This window comes from Gadus macrocephalus, chromosome 14, assembly GCF_031168955.1.
Source record: "Gadus macrocephalus chromosome 14, ASM3116895v1".
NCBI lineage: Eukaryota > Metazoa > Chordata > Actinopteri > Gadiformes > Gadidae > Gadus > Gadus macrocephalus.
Window position 1 is genome coordinate 25,351,972 of NC_082395.1, and position 21,341 is coordinate 25,373,312.

General features: G+C 48.6%; 1 protein-coding gene across 3 annotated transcripts in view; it reads left to right on the top strand.

The window, feature by feature from the left end:
* The first annotated feature begins 1,002 nt into the window (after window positions 1-1,002).
* The window catches only part of homer2 (homer scaffold protein 2), a 43,307-nt gene continuing 22,968 nt past the window's right edge, over window positions 1,003-21,341 (top strand). Inside the window, exons 1-8 of one of the 3 annotated variants that reach the window (XM_060072294.1) lie at window positions 1,004-1,172; window positions 1,567-1,738; window positions 7,176-7,332; window positions 17,110-17,241; window positions 17,835-17,927; window positions 19,129-19,277; window positions 19,605-19,761; window positions 20,770-20,880. In XM_060072294.1, coding sequence (XP_059928277.1) covers window positions 1,734-1,738; window positions 7,176-7,332; window positions 17,110-17,241; window positions 17,835-17,927; window positions 19,129-19,277; window positions 19,605-19,761; window positions 20,770-20,880 — 804 coding nt within the window. In that variant the 5' untranslated portion in view covers window positions 1,004-1,172; window positions 1,567-1,733. Of the gene's footprint in view, window positions 1,173-1,296; window positions 1,739-7,175; window positions 7,333-17,109; window positions 17,242-17,834; window positions 17,928-19,128; window positions 19,278-19,604; window positions 19,762-20,769; window positions 20,881-21,341 lie in introns of those variants that run through there. The other 2 variants (XM_060072296.1, XM_060072297.1) reach the window with 2 other exon arrangements.

Consider the following 21,341-nt stretch of genomic DNA (forward strand, 5'->3'; position numbering starts at 1 on the left):
CTGGTGGCCTGACTGGTGGCCTGACTGGTGGCCTGACTGGTGGCCTGACTGGTGGCCTGACTGGTGGCCTGACTGGTGGCCTGACTGGTGGCCACTCTCATGACCCCGACGGTCTTGCTGCCTGCGATGATCGCCTCCCCAACCCCGATCTCCTCTCCAACCCCGATCTCCTCCCCAACCCCGATCTCCATGCCAGCCATGACCTCCTACTCCTCCTCCCCGTCCACCACCTCCTCGGTGTCTAGAACGAGATAAGGAAAGACCTGATCTCCGGGTACAAAGCATGATATCAAATTGATCAATGGGTTTAAGGTTAACTTCCAGGCCTATAATGTGGGCTATATCTAATTGCAATTACAGAAGGTTTATACTAACTATAGTACCTCAATGAAAACGAACGTTCAACAAATGTTTTCCTCTTTTGTTATCAATAGAGAACCCTAATTTAATTGCTCTGTTGTAATGGAGACACAGAAAGACAGAGAGACAGATATTTACCTGTGATCTCTGCCTCTAGAGCTCCAGTTCTCCACGATGGGCGGCGGGTCTGCCGGCCGGCTCCGATACACCTGGTAAATCGCGTCGTCGGCTGAGAATCTGTTGGCAAACCGTTCCTCATAATCAGGTTTGTGCTCCGTGTTCTCCGTCATTCTGGAAGACAACAAAAAAGCGTACAAAATAAATAACTATTGGTCAGCAGACATGAGGTTAGGGCTGTGGTTATTTAGTACGTTTAGTTGGTAGTTAAGAACCCTAACCCTCACCCGGAGTGGATCTACACTAAATCACATTACGTCGTAACGATGATCTGAAATCAATTCAAATTAACTGATCAATTCATTTCATTTTACGATCAGGTGAACGTTGCGATGCATTGAAAAACACCATCCTCACCTGCCCGTTTAATCCAATTAGAAAAGTAAGGTGGGGGCAAACAGCTTAACAAAGGTGCACCAATAAACCCGCTCCGCCTGAACAATAAGACACATACATTGGTTCCGTGGGCGCATGTTCGCCAACACTTGAAGGGTCGACGGCTTTCTGCTGCGACACTGATCCTTTCATTAGTTGTATTATGTATATAAAGTAACAGATTCCACAGCACTAAAAATCCTAAAATCACTAACAGTACAAGTGCTACTGCTTAATCAAACATCAAGGGCAATAAACATGTAAGTGTCTTACGTTTACCACGAGTCAAAGGTGAATTCATGAATATATATATTTTTAATTGGAATGTATTTGATTGGGATTTCTATGTTGATGTACAGCTGTATAGAAGTGCGATGTTGGATGAACTCTTCACAGAGCAGACAAAGTGTGGGTGGAAACAGAGCAGGTGGAACCGCTCTGTGTCGCTGCTGTCGCTTCTGTCCGCTCCTCAGATGATCGCAATCTGCTGGAGAAACAAGTCTTGCACCGCCGGAACGAAACGCGTTCACTAACTTCATGTATTAGTAGGCCTACACCGAGCCGAGCAGTAGACGGATGGTTTTGACGCATATCTCCGCGTAAGAACCCTGACGAGCCGGTGGATCGAGTTAACCAAGTCGTCTCCTATTTCAGCCGTCGCTGTGCCAAGGACTTGTTTGGAGGTTGTGGTCGAGGAATGAAGTCTGTTGCCAGCTGATCGTCAAGTGGACTTAATTCATGTTCTGAACTGATATTTTTCACACAAAACCCAATAGCATAGCCAGGGCGAAAGGAGCTGTTCTGTTCTTCAAGTACGCGCAATGGGGTGAGTCCACGACACGCTTTGATACATGGATCACTTTGATACTCAATATATAATCACTTTAATACTTAAGACATGGATCACTTTAATACAGATCATTTTAATACATGGATCACTTGGATACATGGATCACTTTAATACTTAATATATGGACCACTTTAATACTTAAGACATGGATCACTTTAATAAATAGATCATTTTAATACATGGATCATTTTAATACATATATCACTTTGATACATAATGGATCCCTTTAATACTTAATATATGGATAACTTTAATACTTAAAACATGGATTACTTTGATACATGGATCACTTTGATACATGGGTAACTTTAATACATGTGTATGTGGCTGTGGTTTTCTGTGAATCCCACTATCTTAAGTTCTTCCTCGTATTAGTGGTTCTCGGAAGCCTTCAGTCAATTTATGACTTTTCAAGTATGGAAGAGTGGGGCTCAGTTAAATTGAATTAGGATGGTGTTCATTAGTAGGCCCTATAATATAACATTCCGCCGTATTCGAGGGCTGGGGGGCGTGTGTCTGTCAGAGCAGGGCTGGGGGCGTGGCTGTCAGAGCAGCGTTGCTCCGTGTGTGATTGTGGTTCGGAGGTGAAACCACCATCGTGTTGCAGTGTGGGCAGCGGGTGTTATACAATCAGCAGGCTCTCACTGCGCAGCCTCCAGCAGGTCTAATTAATGTCCACATCGCTCTATCTCGCGTGTGTTGGATGTCATTTTTAAAGCGCTCTGATAGCAGTTCTTTATTCGAAAATCTTATAATTAACTATAACTCTTCAAAACTTTCTTAAACTAGTTTTATTTATATATATATATATATATATATATATATATATATATATATATATATATATATATATATATATATATATATATATATATATATATATATATATACATTTATCTATTCATCTTAATAGATCGATCGATAGATATATACATTTATGTTTAATTTATTTGATTCCAGCAGTTTATGTTTCCTAGTGCCATGTGTTGTTATCCAGGGCCGCTCCCGGGTCCTGCACCCTGAAAGAGTCTGGACATTATATATCGCAACGATTATCACTACTCTATGATCCAATTAATTCCAGTCTATGATCCTGTGTTTGCACTAACCCTTCTAACACCGACTGGTTCCATCTGTAGTCCACTCAGCTAGCAGGTTTGAGATGGAAATGTACTGCAGATATGTGTCTTGGGAGAAGGGTGAGGTGACGGTTAGTTCTTTGCGGTGTTTCAGGACTAGGGTGAGGGTTAGGTTAGGGTGAGGGTTAGTTCTTTGTGGTGTTTCAGGAGGGTTAGGGTGAGGTTTAATTCCTTGTGGTGTTTCAGTAGGGTGAGGGTGGGGGTTAGTTCTTTGCAGTGTTTCAGAAGGGTGAGGGATAGTTCTTTGCAGTGTTTCAGAAGGGTGAGGGATAGTTCTTTGCAGTGTTTCAGTAGAGACATGGCCAGCCAGCCAAGCATCATGTCTGTATGGTGGTACCAAGCTCCTTTCTGAACAAGCAATACATTTGAAGTAATTCATTCCCTGGTTTTATTTAGATTAAATCATACCAGCAAAAATAATATCAAAACAGTATTAGGCAATGATTTAACATCTGAGGTAACGCTGACCTATGACTGGAGAAGCCCTGGTAACGCTGACTGAGGGAAAGCTTCTTGATGACAGGAGGGAGCCCTGGTAACGCTGACTGAGGGAAAGCTTCTTGATGACAGGAGGGAGCCCTGGTAACGCTGACTGAGGTAACGCTGACTGAGGTAACGCTGAATGAGGTAACGATGACTGAGATAACACTGACTGATGACAGGAGGGAGACCTGGTAACGCTGACTGAGGTAAAGCTTCACACGCTGCTCGCCATCGACTAGTGGAGATCGCACTCCAGCGTGTGCGATCCCAGCCGACTTAGTGAGGGCTGGCTGCTCAGAGTAAGCCGGCTCAGAGGCCTTCACTGAGGCCAGCTTCATAATCTGCCGACTGGTCAGCGGTGGCACTGCGGCTTTACCCTCATTGATTAGCTGTTCTGTCACCTCCCATAGTCTCTCGCTCGCTCTCGCTGCTGCTGCAGGTGAGGGTGGTTCTCCCAGGGTTCCCCTCACCCTGTGGTTCTCCCAGGGTTCCCCTCACCCTGTGGTTCTCCCAGGGTTCCCCTCACCCTGTGGTTCTCCCAGGGTTCCCCTCACCCTGTGACCTGCCAGAGGGAGGGGGGATGCGGGGGGAGAGAAGGTGCTTCTAATGATGAATAAAGGCGTGGTGGGGGTGGGGTGGGATGGTGGGAGACGGTTCCTCAGCAAATGGTTCAGGGCTTGTGGACCATCTGCTTCACACTGCGGCTCTCCCTAGTCCTCCTCTCTCCCCCTCTGCTCTCCCTAGTCCGCCTCTCTCCCCCTCTGCTCTCCCTAGTCCTCCTCTCTCCCCCTCTGCTCTCCCTAGTCCTCCTCTCTCCCCCTCTGCTCTCCCTAGTCCTCCTCTCTCCCCCTCTGCTCTCCCTAGTCCTCCTCTCTCCCCCTCTGCTCTCCCTAGTCCTCCTCTCTCCCCCTCTGCTCTCCCTAGTCCTCCTCTCTCCCCCTCTATTTCGTTCTTCTGTGTGGCTGCCCTCTGCCACAGCCCATGGGGGGGTTTCCCAAACAATGTTTTATATTTTTAAACGGGATGACACTCAGATTACTCCTAAATGTCTTAATAAGGTATAAAGGCTTCTTAAAGACTTGCTCCGGCGCTGCTTCTGAGATACTCTCACTAATGAACCGCCTCGACTCGGCTGTTCTGGATCGGCTCTCTAGATGTGCTTTGAGCTTCTGCTTCTGTTTAGTTATTCTTTGTAGTTTGGATGTGGCTAATGGATATTGCTTAGGTGTTGTTAAGGGTTAAGTTGTGCTTATTTTCCAGAACAATTTGTTCCAGAAATTCCAGTCAGACACATTTAGCGGTGGTCATTTGAGTCCTCCAGACTTGTGTTGCATACCTGACCCCCCCCACCCCCCACCCCCCTGCATTGCACCAGAGGCAGTAAGGGAAGATACTGGTGCACCTTGTCTGACAGGCTCTGCCCTCAGCAATGCTGCTGAACTCCTTCTGTCGTCCGTGTGTCTCAGCCCGGTGGAGATCCCAGGTGAAGGGAACACAGTGAAGCAAACGCAACATCGTACTTCAGTCACTGATATCCCACTGCATGCGTTGTATGCGAGAGGTTTCCGTCCCTCTCCATGATTATTATATATGTATGTGTGTGTGTATATATATGTATATGTATAGATAGCTAGATAGATAGATAACCCTGCAGTGTCTCTTGTTTCCCCATCAGGCAGCCCCTCCCTGGTGAAACATGTTTGGTGAGCATTAACATTGGAATGTGAGGAGGTTAGGAACGTGAAGAATGTGTCACAATCTCTGATGAGACCGCCTCACTTTCTATCAGCTACAAACAGTTACAAGCTGAGGATATTACGCTCTACATGCATTACTACGAGGCAGAAGCATGTTCCTGATGACGATATAACCCTTTCACCTCACCTTCACACCTCTCCCTAACACCTAACGGGGGGAAACCCCCAGCTTCATACTAGTCTTCAAGCAGCAAGCTATGTAGACCTGGGTTACCCTAACATGGGTTAACGTAACCCTAACCTGGGTTACCCTTACCCATATATAGGAGTCAATAGGCTCACGGTAGAGTTGTGTGTGTGTGTGTGTGTGTGTGTGTGTGTGTGTGTGTGTGTGTGTGTGTGTGTGTGTGTGTGTGTGTGTGTGTGTGTGTGTGTGTGTGTGTGTGTGTGTGTGTGTGTGTGTGTGTGTGTGTGTGTGTGTGTCCGCTTTTGTGTGACAACAGTGATCTGTATAATGGGTTTTGTTTCTCCCCAAAGCCGATCAGTTCTGAGATGAGGATAAAAAGGGTAGCCCATGTATGTAGCTTTAATTAGTATGAGGGCCTTAATTCCAGTGGAAGTAAATGCTTTAATAGCCTCTGGCTTATACACTATTTTCTAACTGTCTGATTAACAATATGCTCCCTGTAACTCAGGAATGTTGGGATTATTAAACCTGTTTCGTCGGCTTCTCACCAACATAACTGATTCATTGCTTTCTTTCTCAATACTGTACAATGTTTCCCTCACTTGTCCCAAATGTCCTATTAACTACCCAAATTCTTCTTTGTTTTACTGATTAAGACAAAACCAATCCAGAATGCAACTGTGACCACCAAGCTGTGTCTCTTCAGAAGGACTAGCTGCAGAACAGCAATGGTTCTTATAGACTGATGGGTGCATGACTAAATGATTGATTGTGTCTGTCTGAGTTTATATAGTTGTTGTGAAATAGGAGAGCACTAGATGGAAGAGGAGACGGAGAGCGTCACACTGCATCGAACACCAAGTATTAGATAGATAGTATTTCCAGTGCATTCGGTGCACTGAGAATGAATCTCTCTCTATCACTATGTTCACTCCCCCCCCCCCCCCCCCCCCCCCCCGGTTCCTTGGAGGTCGCTCCTCTCTTGAAGAACAAACAGACAAACACGCCTTTTATTTGATGCTAAGGAAGTGAGCTGACTCACATTCTGCCCGCACTAGATCTTCCAGTTTGCATCACAGTGCAGACATCTTCTGTCCAACAGAAGGTTGACTGACGTGTTTGAGACCCAAGGACCAGAGGGCTCCATTGAGGCCGGCCACGGGGCCCTGAGGCCACTAGGCACTGAGGCCACGGGGCCACGAGGCCACTAGGCACTGAGGCCACGGGCCGTTGAGGCCACGGGGCCACAAGGCCACTAGGCACTGAGGCCAAGGGCCGTTGAGGCCACGGGGCCACGAGGCCCTGAGGCCACGGGTTCAGGTCATTCAAGGTGTGGACCTCCGATCCTCAGAAAGACAATGACAGACTAATTTCTTTCTTTCTTTCTTTCTTTCTTTCTTTCTTTCTTTCTTTCTTTCTTTCTTTCTTTCTCTCCTCCTGTGTTCCTCTCCTCCTCCTGTGTTCCTCTCCTCCTCCTGTGTTCCTCTCCTCCTCCTGTGTTCCTCTCCTCCCCCTCCTCCTCCTGTGTTCCTCTCCTCCTCCTCTTCCTCCTGCTGCTCCTCCTCCTCCTGTGTCTCTCTCCTCCTCCTCCTCCTGTGTCTCTCTCCTCCTCCTGGGTTCCTCCTCCTCCTCCTGTGTCTCTCTCCTCCTCCTCCTCCTCCTGTGTCTCTCTCCTCCTCCTGTGTCTCTCTCCTCCTCCTCCTCCTCCTCCTCCTCCTCCTCCTCCTCCTCCTCCTCCTCCTGTGTCTCTCTCCTCCTCCTGTGTCTCTCTCCTCCTCCTCCTCCTCCTCCTGTGTCTCTCTCCTCCTCCTGGGTTCCTCTCCTCCTCCTCCTGTGTCTCTCTCCTCCTCCTGGGTTCCTCTCCTCCTCCTCTCCTCCTGTGTCTCTCTCCTGCTCCTCCTGTCCAGGGAGCAGCCCATCTTCACCACCAGGGCCCATGTGTTCCAGATCGACCCGACCACCAAGAAGAACTGGGTTCCTGCCAGCAAGCAGGCGGTCACCGTTTCCTACTTCTACGACAGCACGCGAAACAGCTACCGCATCATCAGCGTGGATGGCTCCAAGGTGCGTGGGTTCACATCGACCAGGTCTCCTAACCAGACTCAACCAAGGGAGTATCGGTTGAGAAACTACCCGCTACAGGAAGCCATATAAGGGATAAAAGTCATCTGATTCATGGAGCCAAAATATAATGCATAGAAGGATGTAACATAACACGTCTGTTAGCCAGGAACCTCTCCGTTCATTTTCCCACAGGGCGCCACCAACGGGCGTCGACACAATGAAACTGGATGCAATAGAGTGCAACTGGTGCCAGTTGCACAGCGTTCTGGTTCCAGAAGTAAATTTCCCCCTTAATTTTCTCAGTTTACTATTCATAAAGATACCCTAGGACAGGGGTTCTCAAAGTTTTGACAGCTGAGGGCCAATTTAGGAACCCAAAATTTGACTGAGGGCCGCCAAAGGAAAGAAAATTAGGAGGGAAACGCCGTCAGCATACCAGTGGTGAAAAAAAACATTGCACCGTGGACCTCTGGGAGTGAGGTCAAGTGAGGTCTAAATCACGAAACTGAGGTTCATCCTTTCAAAGTAATGTACAGTCGGATTAAAACTAACAAATGTAACAGGATTTAATTGAATGCTAGAGAGTCGACTTTTCTCTTAATAATTTCTCTTTTTGTTTAAATTAATATTGATATAATTAAAAAAGAAAAAAACTTTTTTTCTTTTTTATTTACTTGCATCTGTATGTCATTGCGGGCCGCCAGGAATGTTTCTCCCGGACGCCATTAGCCCGCGGGCCGCACTTTGAGAACCAATGCCCTAGGGTTAGGTTTATGGAGGGAGGGTTAGGGTTAGGGTTAGAGCTAGGCTTAAGTAGGATTAGGGCTAGGAGTAATCTTATGGAGGGAGGGTTAAAGCTAATCTTAAAGAGGGAGGGTTAGAGCTAGTCTTAAGGATGGAGGGTTGGGTTAGAGCTAGTCTTAAGGATGGAGGGTTGGGTTAGAGCTAGTCTAACCTGAGCTAGTCTAACCCACCCCTCTAGTCCTCTAGGGCTAGTCTTAAGGAGGGAGGGTTAGAGCTAGTCTTAAGGAGGGAGGGTTAGAGCTAGTCTTAAGGAGGGAGGGTTAGAGCTAGTCTTAAGGAGGGAGGGTTAGAGCTAGTGTTAAGGAGGGAGGGTTGGGAAAGAGCTAGTCTTAAGGAGGGAGGGTTAAAACTAGTCTTAAGGGGGGGGGGGGGGGGTTAGAGCTAATCTTAAAGAGGGAGGGTTAGAGCTAGTCTTAAGGATGGAGGGGTGGGTTAGAGCTAGTCTTAAGGATGGAGGGTTGGGTTAGAGCTAGTCTAACCCAACCCTCTAGTCCTCTAGGGCTCGTCTTAAGGAGGGAGGGTTAGAGCTAGTCTTAAGGAGGGAGGGTTGGGTTAGAGCGAGTCTTAAGGAGGGAGGGTTGGGTTAGAGCTAGTCTTAAGGAGGGAGGGTTAGAGCTAGTCTTAAGGAGGGAGGATTAGGGTTAGGGCTAGGGTAAAGGAGGGAGGGTTGGTCCACAGGACCTTGTCTGTACAGCCACGGTTGTGCTCTAAATTTACTCCTATGTTCTCCAAGACTTGACGGGGCTCACCACCCCAGCAGACGCTGCTGCTCGCTGCCCATCGTGCTCCTTCCTCCAGCAGATAGAGGGTAGCATGTTTCCATGGCGATTGAAGGCGATCACACCACGTGCTGGCGATGGGAACCTCACACTGAAGTCCACCAGTCGACATACAGCACAACTATATATCTATCTATCTCTATCTCACACACACTTTCATTATCAATGATGCTAGCCCTGTTACCTGATTATGCTGTGATGCTCCTAGGACCTTGTGTAGTTGAAACGTACGCTCCACTATATCACCCAGAGAGGACGACTATTTAAAAGGTCCCCCCCCCCCCCCGGGCAACCGGGCTCCTCAGGGTTAGGGTTAACGGCTAACCTTAACCCTTACCCTCAGTCAGGCCTGCTCCTCCTTGCTCCCACTGGCTCCTCCTAGCTCCTCGTTGTGGCTCTGCTCCTCTTAGCTTCTCCTAGCTCCCTGTTGTGCCTCTGCTCCTTCTCTGCTACTTGATACACAGTCCAACTCCCGGCCACAGCAGCTGCTCCTGTCAATCGCTTCTTTCTCTGACGTTCTCTCTCTAGCGTACAGCCTCGCTCTGACTCTCTCTATGTCTCTCAGTCCCTCTCGCTCAGACTCTCTGCCTATGTCTCTCTGTCTCTCTTTCTCCTTCACTCCCACTCTGTGACTTGCTCCCTTACTACTCTTAGTCATTTGCATGCCCACACAATCCCAGTGTCTGAAGTGTCATTTATGTATTTCTTTATCATTTATTTCCATGTCTTTGTATATATATTTTTGTCTTTATATAACTCTTTCCAACTATCCGACTTAATATTCATATCAGGCCTGGAGGGTGACACCGCCTTCAGCATGTTTAAAGATTCTGTGGCCGAGTGACCCTAACCCTAGTGACCCTAGTGACCCTTACCCTAGTGACCCTTACCCTAGTGACCCTAACCCTAGTGACCCTAACCCTAGTGACCCTAACCCTTACCCTAGTGACCCTAACCCTAGTGACCCTCACCCTAGTGACCCTCACCCTAGTGACCCTAACCCTAGTGACCCTAACGCTTACCCTAGTGACCCTAACCCTAACCCTAGTGACCCTAACCTAGTGACCCTAACTGGCACAAGCTTTAAGCTTGTGCCAGTTTCGCACTGTGTGCTTAGGAACAACTTGGTGAAGTGTGTTTTGCAGACACCTCATTCAAGAGAATGTGGGGGCGTTCAAGAAGACTGGAGACACTTGTTCATTTCAGCACTGCTGCTTTCAAAGCCATGTTGCCGTGGGACAATAGAATCACTGTGATTAAAGTCTCTTTCTGTCACCTAATTGTAAGGGTGACTTGCACATCTTTTGGGGGGTGTGTGTGTGTGTGTGTGTGTGTGTGTGTGTGTGTGTGTGTGTGTGTGTGTGTGTGTGTGTGTGTGTGTGTGTGTGTGTGTGTGTGTGTGTGTGTGTGTGTGTGTGTGTGTGTCCAGCCATGGCTGTGTCTGACTACATCAGTAAGCTCGGTTAGATCAGCTGTTATGAATCCTGTTTAGTAGCAGCTAATAGATGCATGTAATCTGATGCTAGGGCAGATGGCTTCTACCAGCCACGACCCTGTGGATCTACAACAGCTGACTCACTACATTAGCAGATATTGATGAAGTCATTTGAACTCTTAGGTTACTGGGTTAGCAATGGCAGGTATGTGTTGATGGGTTTGGGTGTGTGCGTCCCTAAAGATTTATCCGGTTGGTAAGATCGGGTAGCTCTTTGTTTGGATCTGTATATACTGTGATCATGGGTGCATGAATGGACATAATTTATATCATCATATATATAGATGGATAAATATCATTGGGAAAAATAAGGTGGCTTCTAAATTGATAATGGATCCATCTAGTGGTTGCAGAGTCTGCACAAATAGTTATTGTTGAAGTCAATAATTAATAGTAGGCTACAGACTCTACTCTGATAGCTAGATGTGCACAGAGAAGTCCAGCCCCCCTTGGGTTATAGTAATCCAATCTGTCAGTGTAGGAATGTTAATATGCAACTAGTGGTGTTGTGTTGGTAGGAGCATTGGGCCCTCATACGTTAAGGGCTTGGTTGAAGCTTTGGACTGGGTAGGGCTGGTCTTTGAACCAAGGAAGAATGAGTCTGTTCTACATTGGCACCACATTCTCATGCTATCCATAATTAGCAAGTGAGGATCAAGGTAGCAAGTTTTATACCAGATCAAAATCAAACCCTGGATGGAGGGTTCATGTCGACTAAACACCAAACCATGATATTGTTATGCTAAGTAAAAAGCAAACCATGAAAGGAAGTTTCATGTTATCTAAATATCAAACCGTGATGTCCTGATTCTTCCAAACAATGACATCAGTGCCCTGTACTATGAACCTCGCTGAACATACCCAGGCTTTCTTGGGAAAGCCTTGATCGACAGAGACGCAACACGTGATCAGAGTTAAATGGTACTACGAAGCTCACTTCGATTCGATTAGTCGAGCCGGTTTTCCGGCTTTAGGTTTAATGCGCGTTTATGTGAAAGGGGCGTTTGTCGCGTCATTTTACTCACCTTTAAAAATTGGATAGATCAAGCAGTCGATATAAAAGCGTGTAACTGAAAAGCTTCTGCATATTGTCTATAAAATAACTGTGCCACGTGCAGAATTGTCCGCCATTAATCCCAATAGAATGATGCCTAAGCAACGTCCAACCTACCTTATTCTATAATTCAGGGAATTCACTTTAAATACACCCTATATAAGAAATGTATTGCATAGGTTTTCAACTGCTGAGAGGTAGGCGTAGTGGATTAGTATAAGACCGAATGCCAGTGGCCGGGGTTCAAATCTCGCCGGTCTATCTTCATGCCTTTTACCCCCATAGATGTCGTGCCAGCACGGCCTTGAAAATATGGGTTCAATCTCGAAATAGGCACAAAAATATAATTCCATAACCTTCAGCGAATAAGCATTCCACATGCATGAGAATTGGGACTTTTTAAGCTTCACACTTGGGGGTCGAACCCCCCGCCCAGAAATTTAAGACTGGTCCTACAAGGACGATCAAATAGCGAATACCCTCTGATGAGAACCTGTATCTCTCATAAAGAATATTCTCAGGCAATGCCAAGGGATCGCCTCTGTCTGAGAGACCCCTGTACGATACGGGCTCCAAGGTCCACGGGAACACCAAGTAATGGTGACGCCATTGTCAAAGGTGGGGCTAGGAAGCTGCGCACGCTGATCTAACCCAATAGACTTGGCTGAAAACCTGTTCCCGACCAGGTTTGGTTGAGAGCAGAAGTCACATAACATAACGATAGTTATGTTATTATAACTCTAGTTCTATGATTGTAGGCGTAGCCGTCTAGGCTTCGCCTTATGGGCTTGTCCCGTGCGTGCGCCTGCGCGCGCTGAAAATTCAAACTATGCACCTATCAGCGTGGGCACTGCCCACATTTCCCACGGTATCGTGTCTATATAACGCGGTGTATACCGTCGCTCATCCTCCAAGCTTTTCTTTCAGCAATTGGAGGGTACAGCAGGTGGGAAACTAGACGGCTACGCCTACAATCATAGAACTAGAGTTATAATAACATAACTATCGTTCTATTTCATGTAGGCTACGCCGTCTAGGCTTCGCCTTATGGGCTAAGGTGAAGCTGCGAGCGGAGCCCGATCAATGTACTCCTGCAGGACCCCAGTCAAAAAGACCTAAGTCACCAGAACACATTAAGACTCAAAAAGCCAAGGAAGTGTAAAACACAACAGCTTTATAAAAAACGAATTCCTCCTAGATCAAGCAAGGCAATGATCAAGGGAGAAAAAAGTGAGTCTGTAAAGACTCCGGCTCTATTCCGTGCTTCATGGAACCCATGAAAGGAAAAGAAAAACCAGAGCAACTAGGTTTCCATTAGGTCCGCTACCACCGGGGGCGGAGCTACGGAATTCGGCTCTCCAATAATGGGACTCTCTCGGCCGTTTCTTATTTGAAGAAAACGGCGGGAGTGCCACACTGGTAAACAAAACCACCAGACAATTGGCGAGCCAATAGAAAACCCCCTAGCCTGTTTTTCATTTGAAAAAAGGTGGGAGAGTAAGACTGGTAATCAAGTCCAACTCGCCAGCCGGCGAGAGGAAATCCAACCACGACGCTTTAAAGAACATGTCTATATTCTTAAGCCGTAAAAGGGGTCCCGGACTCTAGCACAGAGTTGCCGAGTGAGCCCCTGGACATGTCTAACATGTAAAAACGGACAAAGGGGCCGGGGGAAGACCAAGACGCAGCCGCGCAGATGTCTTCCACCGAAACGCCCTTGAGTAGAGCCGTTGAAGCGGCCACGCTCCGTGTGGAGTGAGCTTTAACGCCCAACGGTGGCGCCAAGCCCTGCCGAGAGTAGGCTAGGCAAACACCCTCACATACCCAGCGAGAAAACCGCTGCTTAGAGAGAGCGCGGCCCCTGCTAGCGTCGCTATAACTTACAAACAACTGTTGTGTGGAGCGGAACGCTGCCGAGCGATTCACGTACATAGCCAACGCCCGAACCGGGCACAGGAGATGCTACTCCGCCTCCGCCTCACTAGAATGAGGCGGGGGGTGAAAAGCCTTAAGCACAATATCCCTTGACCGAAAAGAACTATTAATGTTCTTCGGGAGGAACGCAGGATTAGGTCTGAGCAACGCGAAGGAGCTGTCCTCGTTTAGCAACAAGCAACTCGGGCTGACAGACAGAGCGGTTAGCTCACCGGCCCGCTTGGCAGAAACCAAGGCCAACAAGAGCGCCGTCTTAAATGACAGGGCATCCAAAGGGGCCTGAGAGAGAGGCTCGAAAGGATCCCTGGACAATCCGCGCAACACGGTGGGGAGATCCCAGCGTGGTGTAAGCACGCGTGAAAACAGGCCTAACCCGTCTAGCCCCACGCAAGAATCTCTTGACCAGTGGATGGCTGAAGATCGGTCCACCATCACAGCCTGCATGGCCAGCCGAAACGGCTGCCACATAGACCTTGATAGTGGAGAAGGCCAAACCTTTTTCCAATAAGTTTTGCAGAAACGAAAGCACGCTTCCCACCTCGCATTGAGATGGGACAGCGTGGTTCGTCTCACACCAATTAGAGAAGGCGCACCACTTCGCCGCATAGAGGGAAGAAGTAGAAGGCGCACGAGCACTCTGAATAGTGTTGATAACCGTCTCAGGCAAACCTTTGCCCTGCAGGATCAACCTCCCAGGAGCCAAACCAACAGCCGTCCCGAGACATCGGGCGGGTGGTGCACCGTCCCGTGGGCCTGTGAAAGCGCATCCGGCCTGAATGGTACTGGCCAAGGCGCCGACCGCGAGAGCGCGGCCAGCTCTGGAAACCACAGAGCTGAACGGTTCTCCGGGGCTATCAGAGACAGTCTCTCCTGTCTGACCCGTTCCAGAAGAGGAAGGATCAGCTGGAGCGGGGGAAACGCATACAAGAGAGCCCGCGGCCAAGGTGTGTGTGCCAACACATCTACCCCCAACGGGCGCGTGCGCGTGCGCTGTCCGCAGGCTGTAGCCACAGCGCACGGACCCATCTCCTCACCTATAATGTGGGGAACCAGGAGACCGGTACAAGCGGCCGTATCCACGGGCTCGTGCAACGAGTCTCTGATCCGTCCATGAGGCTCCAAGGGACGCCGCTTCTTAGAAGCAGGTGAACCAGAGGCCATGTGAACACGCCGTCCGACCCCTACAGCCACCGGGCTGAGAGGGGGAAATGGGCAACATGGAGGAGCGCACCACAAGCGTAGGACGCAGGTGGCCTGGGGAATATCGCTCTTTAGGTACCATGTACTGCCGTTCGGCCGAACGGTCTTTACTCTTTTCTTTAATAGGGAAAGAAAAAGTAGGAGCAAGCGTCCGGAACTTCCCGGTCCGTGGCGCTGCTGCTCTCCCCATGCGCGGCGGCTGCGGCTGCTGCACCGGGGCTGGAGATGGAGGCGGTCCCATGGAACGCTGGGACCGGCCTAGACCGCGCTTCCTCTCAGCCTGCTGGCGGGAGGAGCCCGTGAGAATCGTCCCGAACCGGGAACGATTCTCACGGACTGACTGCTGGTGCGCGAGCACCTCGGGGAACCTGGGACCAAATAGGCCATCCGGCGCTAGTGGACCCTGGACGAGGCTGGCCCGCTCTCGTTCCGGCACCGCAGTGTGGGAGAGCCATATGACCCTTTGAATCATGGTAGCCCACGCCATATGCTGGCCGGCCGAAACGGCTATCGGCTGGCATAGCTGGAGGATGGCGCTGGAAAAGCGGGAAACCGCCAGCCATCTCGCGGCTTCCTCCGGGCCGTAGGCCTCCCTGTCAGCCGACAAGGAGAGCATGGCAGAGGAGAGCAGGGCGATGTTGTTGACCGCCGCCGCGGATTGAGAGGCACAAACGAACACCCTGTCCGTTAGGCCGACAATCTGCTTCTGGAGGCGGTCGGGGGGCAGCGGCTTTTCGTTAAGGAGCCCAGCGCCCGGACAGAGAAGCGCTGCCAGGGGAGGCTCCAGGCGAGGGATCCCCCTCGCCTGAGTATCGGCCCACCCCTCCACGTTGGTGAAATCCGTGTAGGATCTTACCGGAGCCTTCAGGGTCAAAGGGTCCTCACCGGCAGCAATAAACAAGTGCTGCAAAGGCGGGAACAAGGGGCACTGGGTAACCCGCCGGGAAAAAGATGGGGTGCGAAAGCACTCGCCCTGCATATCGTCAGATACGGGGGCGAGAGGCGGGACCGGCATGGGAATCCCTTTGATGGCCGCCGCCTCACCCATGATCTCCCGGAAGAGATCGGTCATCCGGCGCGGACCCTCGTGTTGTATGACGGTGGCGGTTGTAACCCGAGAGCGGGAAAAACCGGACGCCGAGTCGCCGAAGACGTCGTCCAGGGAGGCGTCGATGATGCCACCGTCGACGTCAGGTCCGAACAGGTCGATGGCGTCAGCCATTTCCACCGCAGGGGAAAAGAAGAGATGCCTGGAGAGGATCCCCTCTTCAGGCAGCTCCCGGCAGGCGACACAGGAGACGGGGGCCGCCATAGCAGCCGCGGCGTGGTCGGCGCCGAGGCACCAAAAGCACGCCAAGTGCCCGTCACCCGGTGCCAGGGAGGCGGGACAGGAGGCGCATAGGAGTCCTGAAAAGGACCTAGCTCTAGGAGCGCTCTCAGGTGGCCCTGAAAAGGGCCGTTTGTCCGCGGCCTCGCCCGAGCCGCTGCCACCGGCTTGGGAGATCCGTGTTGAAGTTCTCATCTTCTTAATTGTAGTTCTCAATTTCTCGCTGATAAGCACAAGTGCTGAAAGAAAAGGGAGGATGAGCGACGGTATACACCGCGTTATATAGACACGATACCGTGGGAAATGTGGGCAGTGCCCACGCTGATAGGTGCATAGTTTGAATTTTCAGCGCGCGCAGACGCGCGCACGGGACAAGCCCATAAGGCGAAGCCTAGACGGCGTAGCCTACATGAAATAGAACAGGTTTCAGCATTGTTATGGATGTTAAGCAATACATCCTCTAGAGGGCAGTAACTGTTGTGTGACAAATTACCGGCATCGACAATCGCAAACATGGCATCTGTGAGGGGGAGATGATTTTGCTTTGTGTTATCTGAAATCTGCCAAAAAAGCGCAAAAAGTGTAGGTCTACACGGCGGTGGCATGTGATACCTCTCATCAACAAAAAGATTCTCTCCTCAAAATTTTGCACCATTTTAAATGAACAGTTAGGCCTACTCATTGCCAAATCAGGTGAACAATAAAATAAAAAGGTAAGGTAAGGTATATACATATTTGATATGTATATACATATCAAATATTATGCTACTCTCTCTCTATTTTCACGAATGGTTGGACTTTTTCCGTTGGTATTGCTCTGTTTCTCCCGGAGCAATCCGGAATCGTAAGCTCAGAGCCGACGGACCCACTGACGAACGAAACGACCTTCGGGACCGGACTCAAGGGTCCCTATCCGTATTAATCGTAGGGTGTGAATGGGCCTAAACACTAAACCCATTCTTAGGCTTTCTCCACGGTCTCGGACATTTAGCTTTAACACGCTTATATTGTGTCTCAGAACCCATTTGCGAGTCATCCAGTCAATGCAGATGGGGGGCAACTCCCAGACCACAGCAGCCTCTAACTTAAATCCTATCTGCTGATAAAAATGACCTTTTCATAAATTGTACAGAGTGTCAGAGTGTCGCAAATTCATCATTCCTCTCCTTCTTCTCCTTTACAGGTGATCATCAACAGCACCATCACCCCCAACATGACCTTCACCAAGACCTCCCAGAAGTTTGGCCAGTGGGCCGACAGCAGGGCCAACACAGTCTTCGGCCTTGGCTTCGGCTCAGAGCAGCAGCTTGCGAAGGTTGGTACACAGTCGTTACTATAGAGGAGGAGAACGTTAAAAGATCAGAAGATCTGACCCAGATCCTTGAACAGCTCAGGGTTCATTTCAGCTCTTCAATATAATATATTATAATTAGTGCTGTCAGTTAAACGCGTTATTAACGGCGTTAACGCAAACCAATTTTAACGGCGTTAATTTCTTTTATCGCGCGATTAACGCAATTTTTTTTTTCATTATTTTTTTTCTTTGGCTCAAAACAAAGAATTAATAGCCTGACTGCTATGTTCAAGGCAGTATGTTTGCATGTTCATCGTTTAATTGCACTATAGGCTTTTTTTTTATCGTCCTGTTTTGATCAGTATATGCCAATGTTGTTATCAATAAAAAAACATTTGCACAAGGCAAGCCGATGCACTTCTCCATGTTGATAAGAGCATTAAAATTAGAAAAATTAATGGGACAAAGAAATCAAGTGATATTGAGTTAACTATTACATTAATCGCGATTAAATATTTTAATCGCTTGACAGCACTTATTATAATTATTATTGCAAACACAAGTGGTCGATTTGGATTGGATTCTGTTCAATTGCTCCTGTTGTGTTCCTTTAGTTTGCTGAGAAGTTCCAAGAGGTGAAGGATGCGGCGAAACTGGCCAGAGACAAATCTCAGGAGAAAATGGAGACATCAAGCAATCACTCCCAGGTAGCCCTCAGTCTGATCACCCGCTTCTCCTGACATCACCCTGATCTCATGACATCACCCTCCTCTCCTGACATCACCCTCCTCTCCTGACATCACTCTGACCTCATGACATCACTCTGACCTCATGACATCACTCTGACCTCATGACATCACCCTTACCTCATGACATCACTCTGACCTCATGACATCACCCTGACCTCATGACATCACCCAGCTATGGACCAGCATACCATCACAGCCTTCCCTCTAATGCAGATAAGAACACAAAGCTACTTTAAGGATTTAATAAACGTTAAGTAAGGCTTAAATGTGCGAGGAATTTTAGCAGTTATATAGCATACTCTCTTTAACATGTATTTTTAACTATTATTACAATTATGACAATGAAAAAAACACACATGGTTCTGGTAAGGTTGTTTAAGGCCATTGTGTAACTACTATATCGTTACTACTATAGTGTTACTAATATAGTGCTACAGTGTCACTATAGTGTTACTACTATAGTGTTACTGTTACAGTGTAACTATAGTGTTACTTCTATAGTGTTACTATTGTAGTGTTACCGTTACAGTGTTACTACTCTAGTGCTACAGTGTTACTACTATAGTGTTTCTACTATAGTGTTGGTTACATTGTTACTGTTAGAGTGTTACTACTATAGTGTAACTTACTACTATAGTGCTACAGTGTTACTACTACAGTGTTACTGTTACAGTTTTATGGTTACAGTGTTACTTCTATATTTCTACAGTGTTACTATTATAGTGCTACAGTGTTACTACTACAGTGTTACTGTTAGTGTTATGGTTACAGTGTTACTACTACAGTGTTACAGTGTTGTGGTTACAGTGTTACTTCTATATTGCTACAGTGTTACTACTATAGTGCTACAGTGTTACTACTACAGTGTTACTGTTACAGTGTTGTGGTTACAGTGTTACTTCTATATTGCTACAGTGTTACTACTATAGTGCTACAGTGTTACTACTACAGTGTTACTGTTGCAGTGTTATGGTTACAGTGTTACTTCTATATTGCTACAGTGTTACTATTATAGTGCTACAGTGTTACTACTATAGTGTGACTTACAGTGTTAGTGTTACAGTGTTACTACTATAGTTGTTATCAATGTTAATATTGGACAGAGAGGTGAACGGTTAGAACAGGGGCTCACATTGTCGTCTGTTCCTTGGCCCGTCAGGAGTCGGGGCGTGTGACCCCCTCCAACCCCTCCACCCCCCAGGCCTCCAGCATCAACGGGACCGACGATGAGAAGATCTCCCACGTGGGCCCCGAGGCTGCCTTGCTCATGAGCGAGAACGACCGCCTCAAGACCGCCGTGGAACAGAGGTAGGAGGTTAGGGGTCACAGTGTTAGGGGTCACAGGGTTGGGGGGTCACACAGGGTTGGGGGGTCACACAGGGTTAGGGGGTCACACAGGGTTAGGGGGTCACACAGGGTTAGGGGGTCACACAGGGTTAGGGGGTCACACAGGGTTAGGGGGTCACGCAGGGTTAGGGGGTCACACAGGGTTAGGGGGTCACAGGGTCAGGGGGTCAGGGGGACACAGGGTTAGGGGGTCACACAGGGTTCGAGGGTCACACAGAGTTTGGGGAGCCCCCAGGTTGAGACAAGCCGCCAGCCTTGCTCAAGCCCCCCCTCTCCTCATCACCACAGCAACACCAACGCCAAGAAGTGGGAGACGGAGCTCCAGACGCTGCAGGAGAGCAACGCGCGGCTGGAGGACGCGCTGACTGAGTCCTCGGCCAACGTGGAGAGCTGGAAGAAGCAGCTTAGCGTCTGCAAGGAGGAGAGCGACGCTCTGCGGGACAAGGTGGGGCTCTCCACTCCTCCCCGACTCTGCAGCCCTAACCCTAACCCAACTGTGCAGCTCTTTGGTGGGCATACCGCCCCTTGGTCTGTACTGACGTACCGTTAGTCTCTTCTGAACACACATTTTCCCTTTGCTTTGGTGGTGGTGTTGAGGGGTGGAGGTGGTGAGGGTGAGGGTGGAGATGGTGCTGGTGGGGGTGAGGGTGGTGCTGGTGCTGGTGAGGGGGGTTGCTGGTGGAGGTGAGGGTGGTGGTGAGGGGGGTGCTGCTGGTGGAGGTGGGGGTGAGGGTGATGGTGGGGGTGAGGGTGAGGGTGGTGCTGGTGGAGGTGGTGATGGTGATTGTGGGGGTGAGGCTGGTGATGGCGAAGGGGAGAGTGGTGGTGGAGGTGGTTATGGGGGTGATGGCGATGCTGGAGGAGGAGGCTTGGTTGTTGTCTCTGACAGGAGACAGCAGAGCACCACGTCAGTGTATGCCTTGAAAGGTTTCCTACTTCATCCGGATGTTTCTTCCTAAATTGGGGAGTGGCTCTATGCTGGTTTGATGTAAAATAAAGATAGATATGATTTGGTAGTAAATGGTTTTTGTTCAGTGATGCTGTTCTCTCTTGTATGGAGGCGGAGGCATGATTTCAAATGACTGTTTCACAAATTCAGAGCAGAAGGGCTTCTGATTGGCCACTCTACTAGTTTGTTTATGAATATAACTTTTACGAGTTTTAGGGTTGATTTACTTTTTCTACTGAAAATTGTTTCTACTGAAACAATTAAAATAGTTTCTGTGTAACGAGGGTCACAGAATGGTTTGTTTAGTTTTTTTAAGAGAGGTATTGCTGTTGGGGGAAATTACTATCCAAAAAAAATATATATTCCCCCTCAAGATTCACAATAATCTTAAAAAGACTATAATGCATAAACACTGATTCAATGCATGACTAAAATGATAATCTCTACCTTCTGATCCGTCTCTCAGTAGAACTTGTGAACCATGTTCTCCTGTGTTGACTTCAGATCATTGAGCTGGAAGCCCAGTGCAAGGAGGTCAGCCTGGAGCAGGAGAGGAACGCTCAGCTGACCGCCAAGGTGCAGGAGCTGGAGGCGGAGCTACAAGACAAGGAACAGGTGAGCGGAAACGTACGCCCTCATGGAGGCCCCTCCCCTAATAGGGGATGAGTGTTCTCTGTAGCCTCTAGGGTTGGGGGGTGAGTGTGCTCTGTAGCCTCTAGGGTTGGGGGGTGAGTGTGCTCTGTAGCCTCTAGGGTTGGGGGGTGAGTGAGTGGTTGAGATTCACCCCAGCTGGTCTGTTGGATATTGGGAATTAACAGGAGGGGGGCCAGATGATCATTATTCATGCATCATTATGAATCATTATTAGTCAGACGAAACAGAATAATTGTCAAAATGATTTTGACGGATTTGGAAGGAATTTATCTTCATAAACCATATAAAGTGAAGGTAACTAAAAGTGGAACTATTCGAGGTTGGCTGGACATTATTACTTTATGACCGACCGACCGAGCAGTAGCTTCAAGACCTGGAAGATAAAGTAGGAGGTGCTTGTTGGATTGATGTGTTGGATGAGA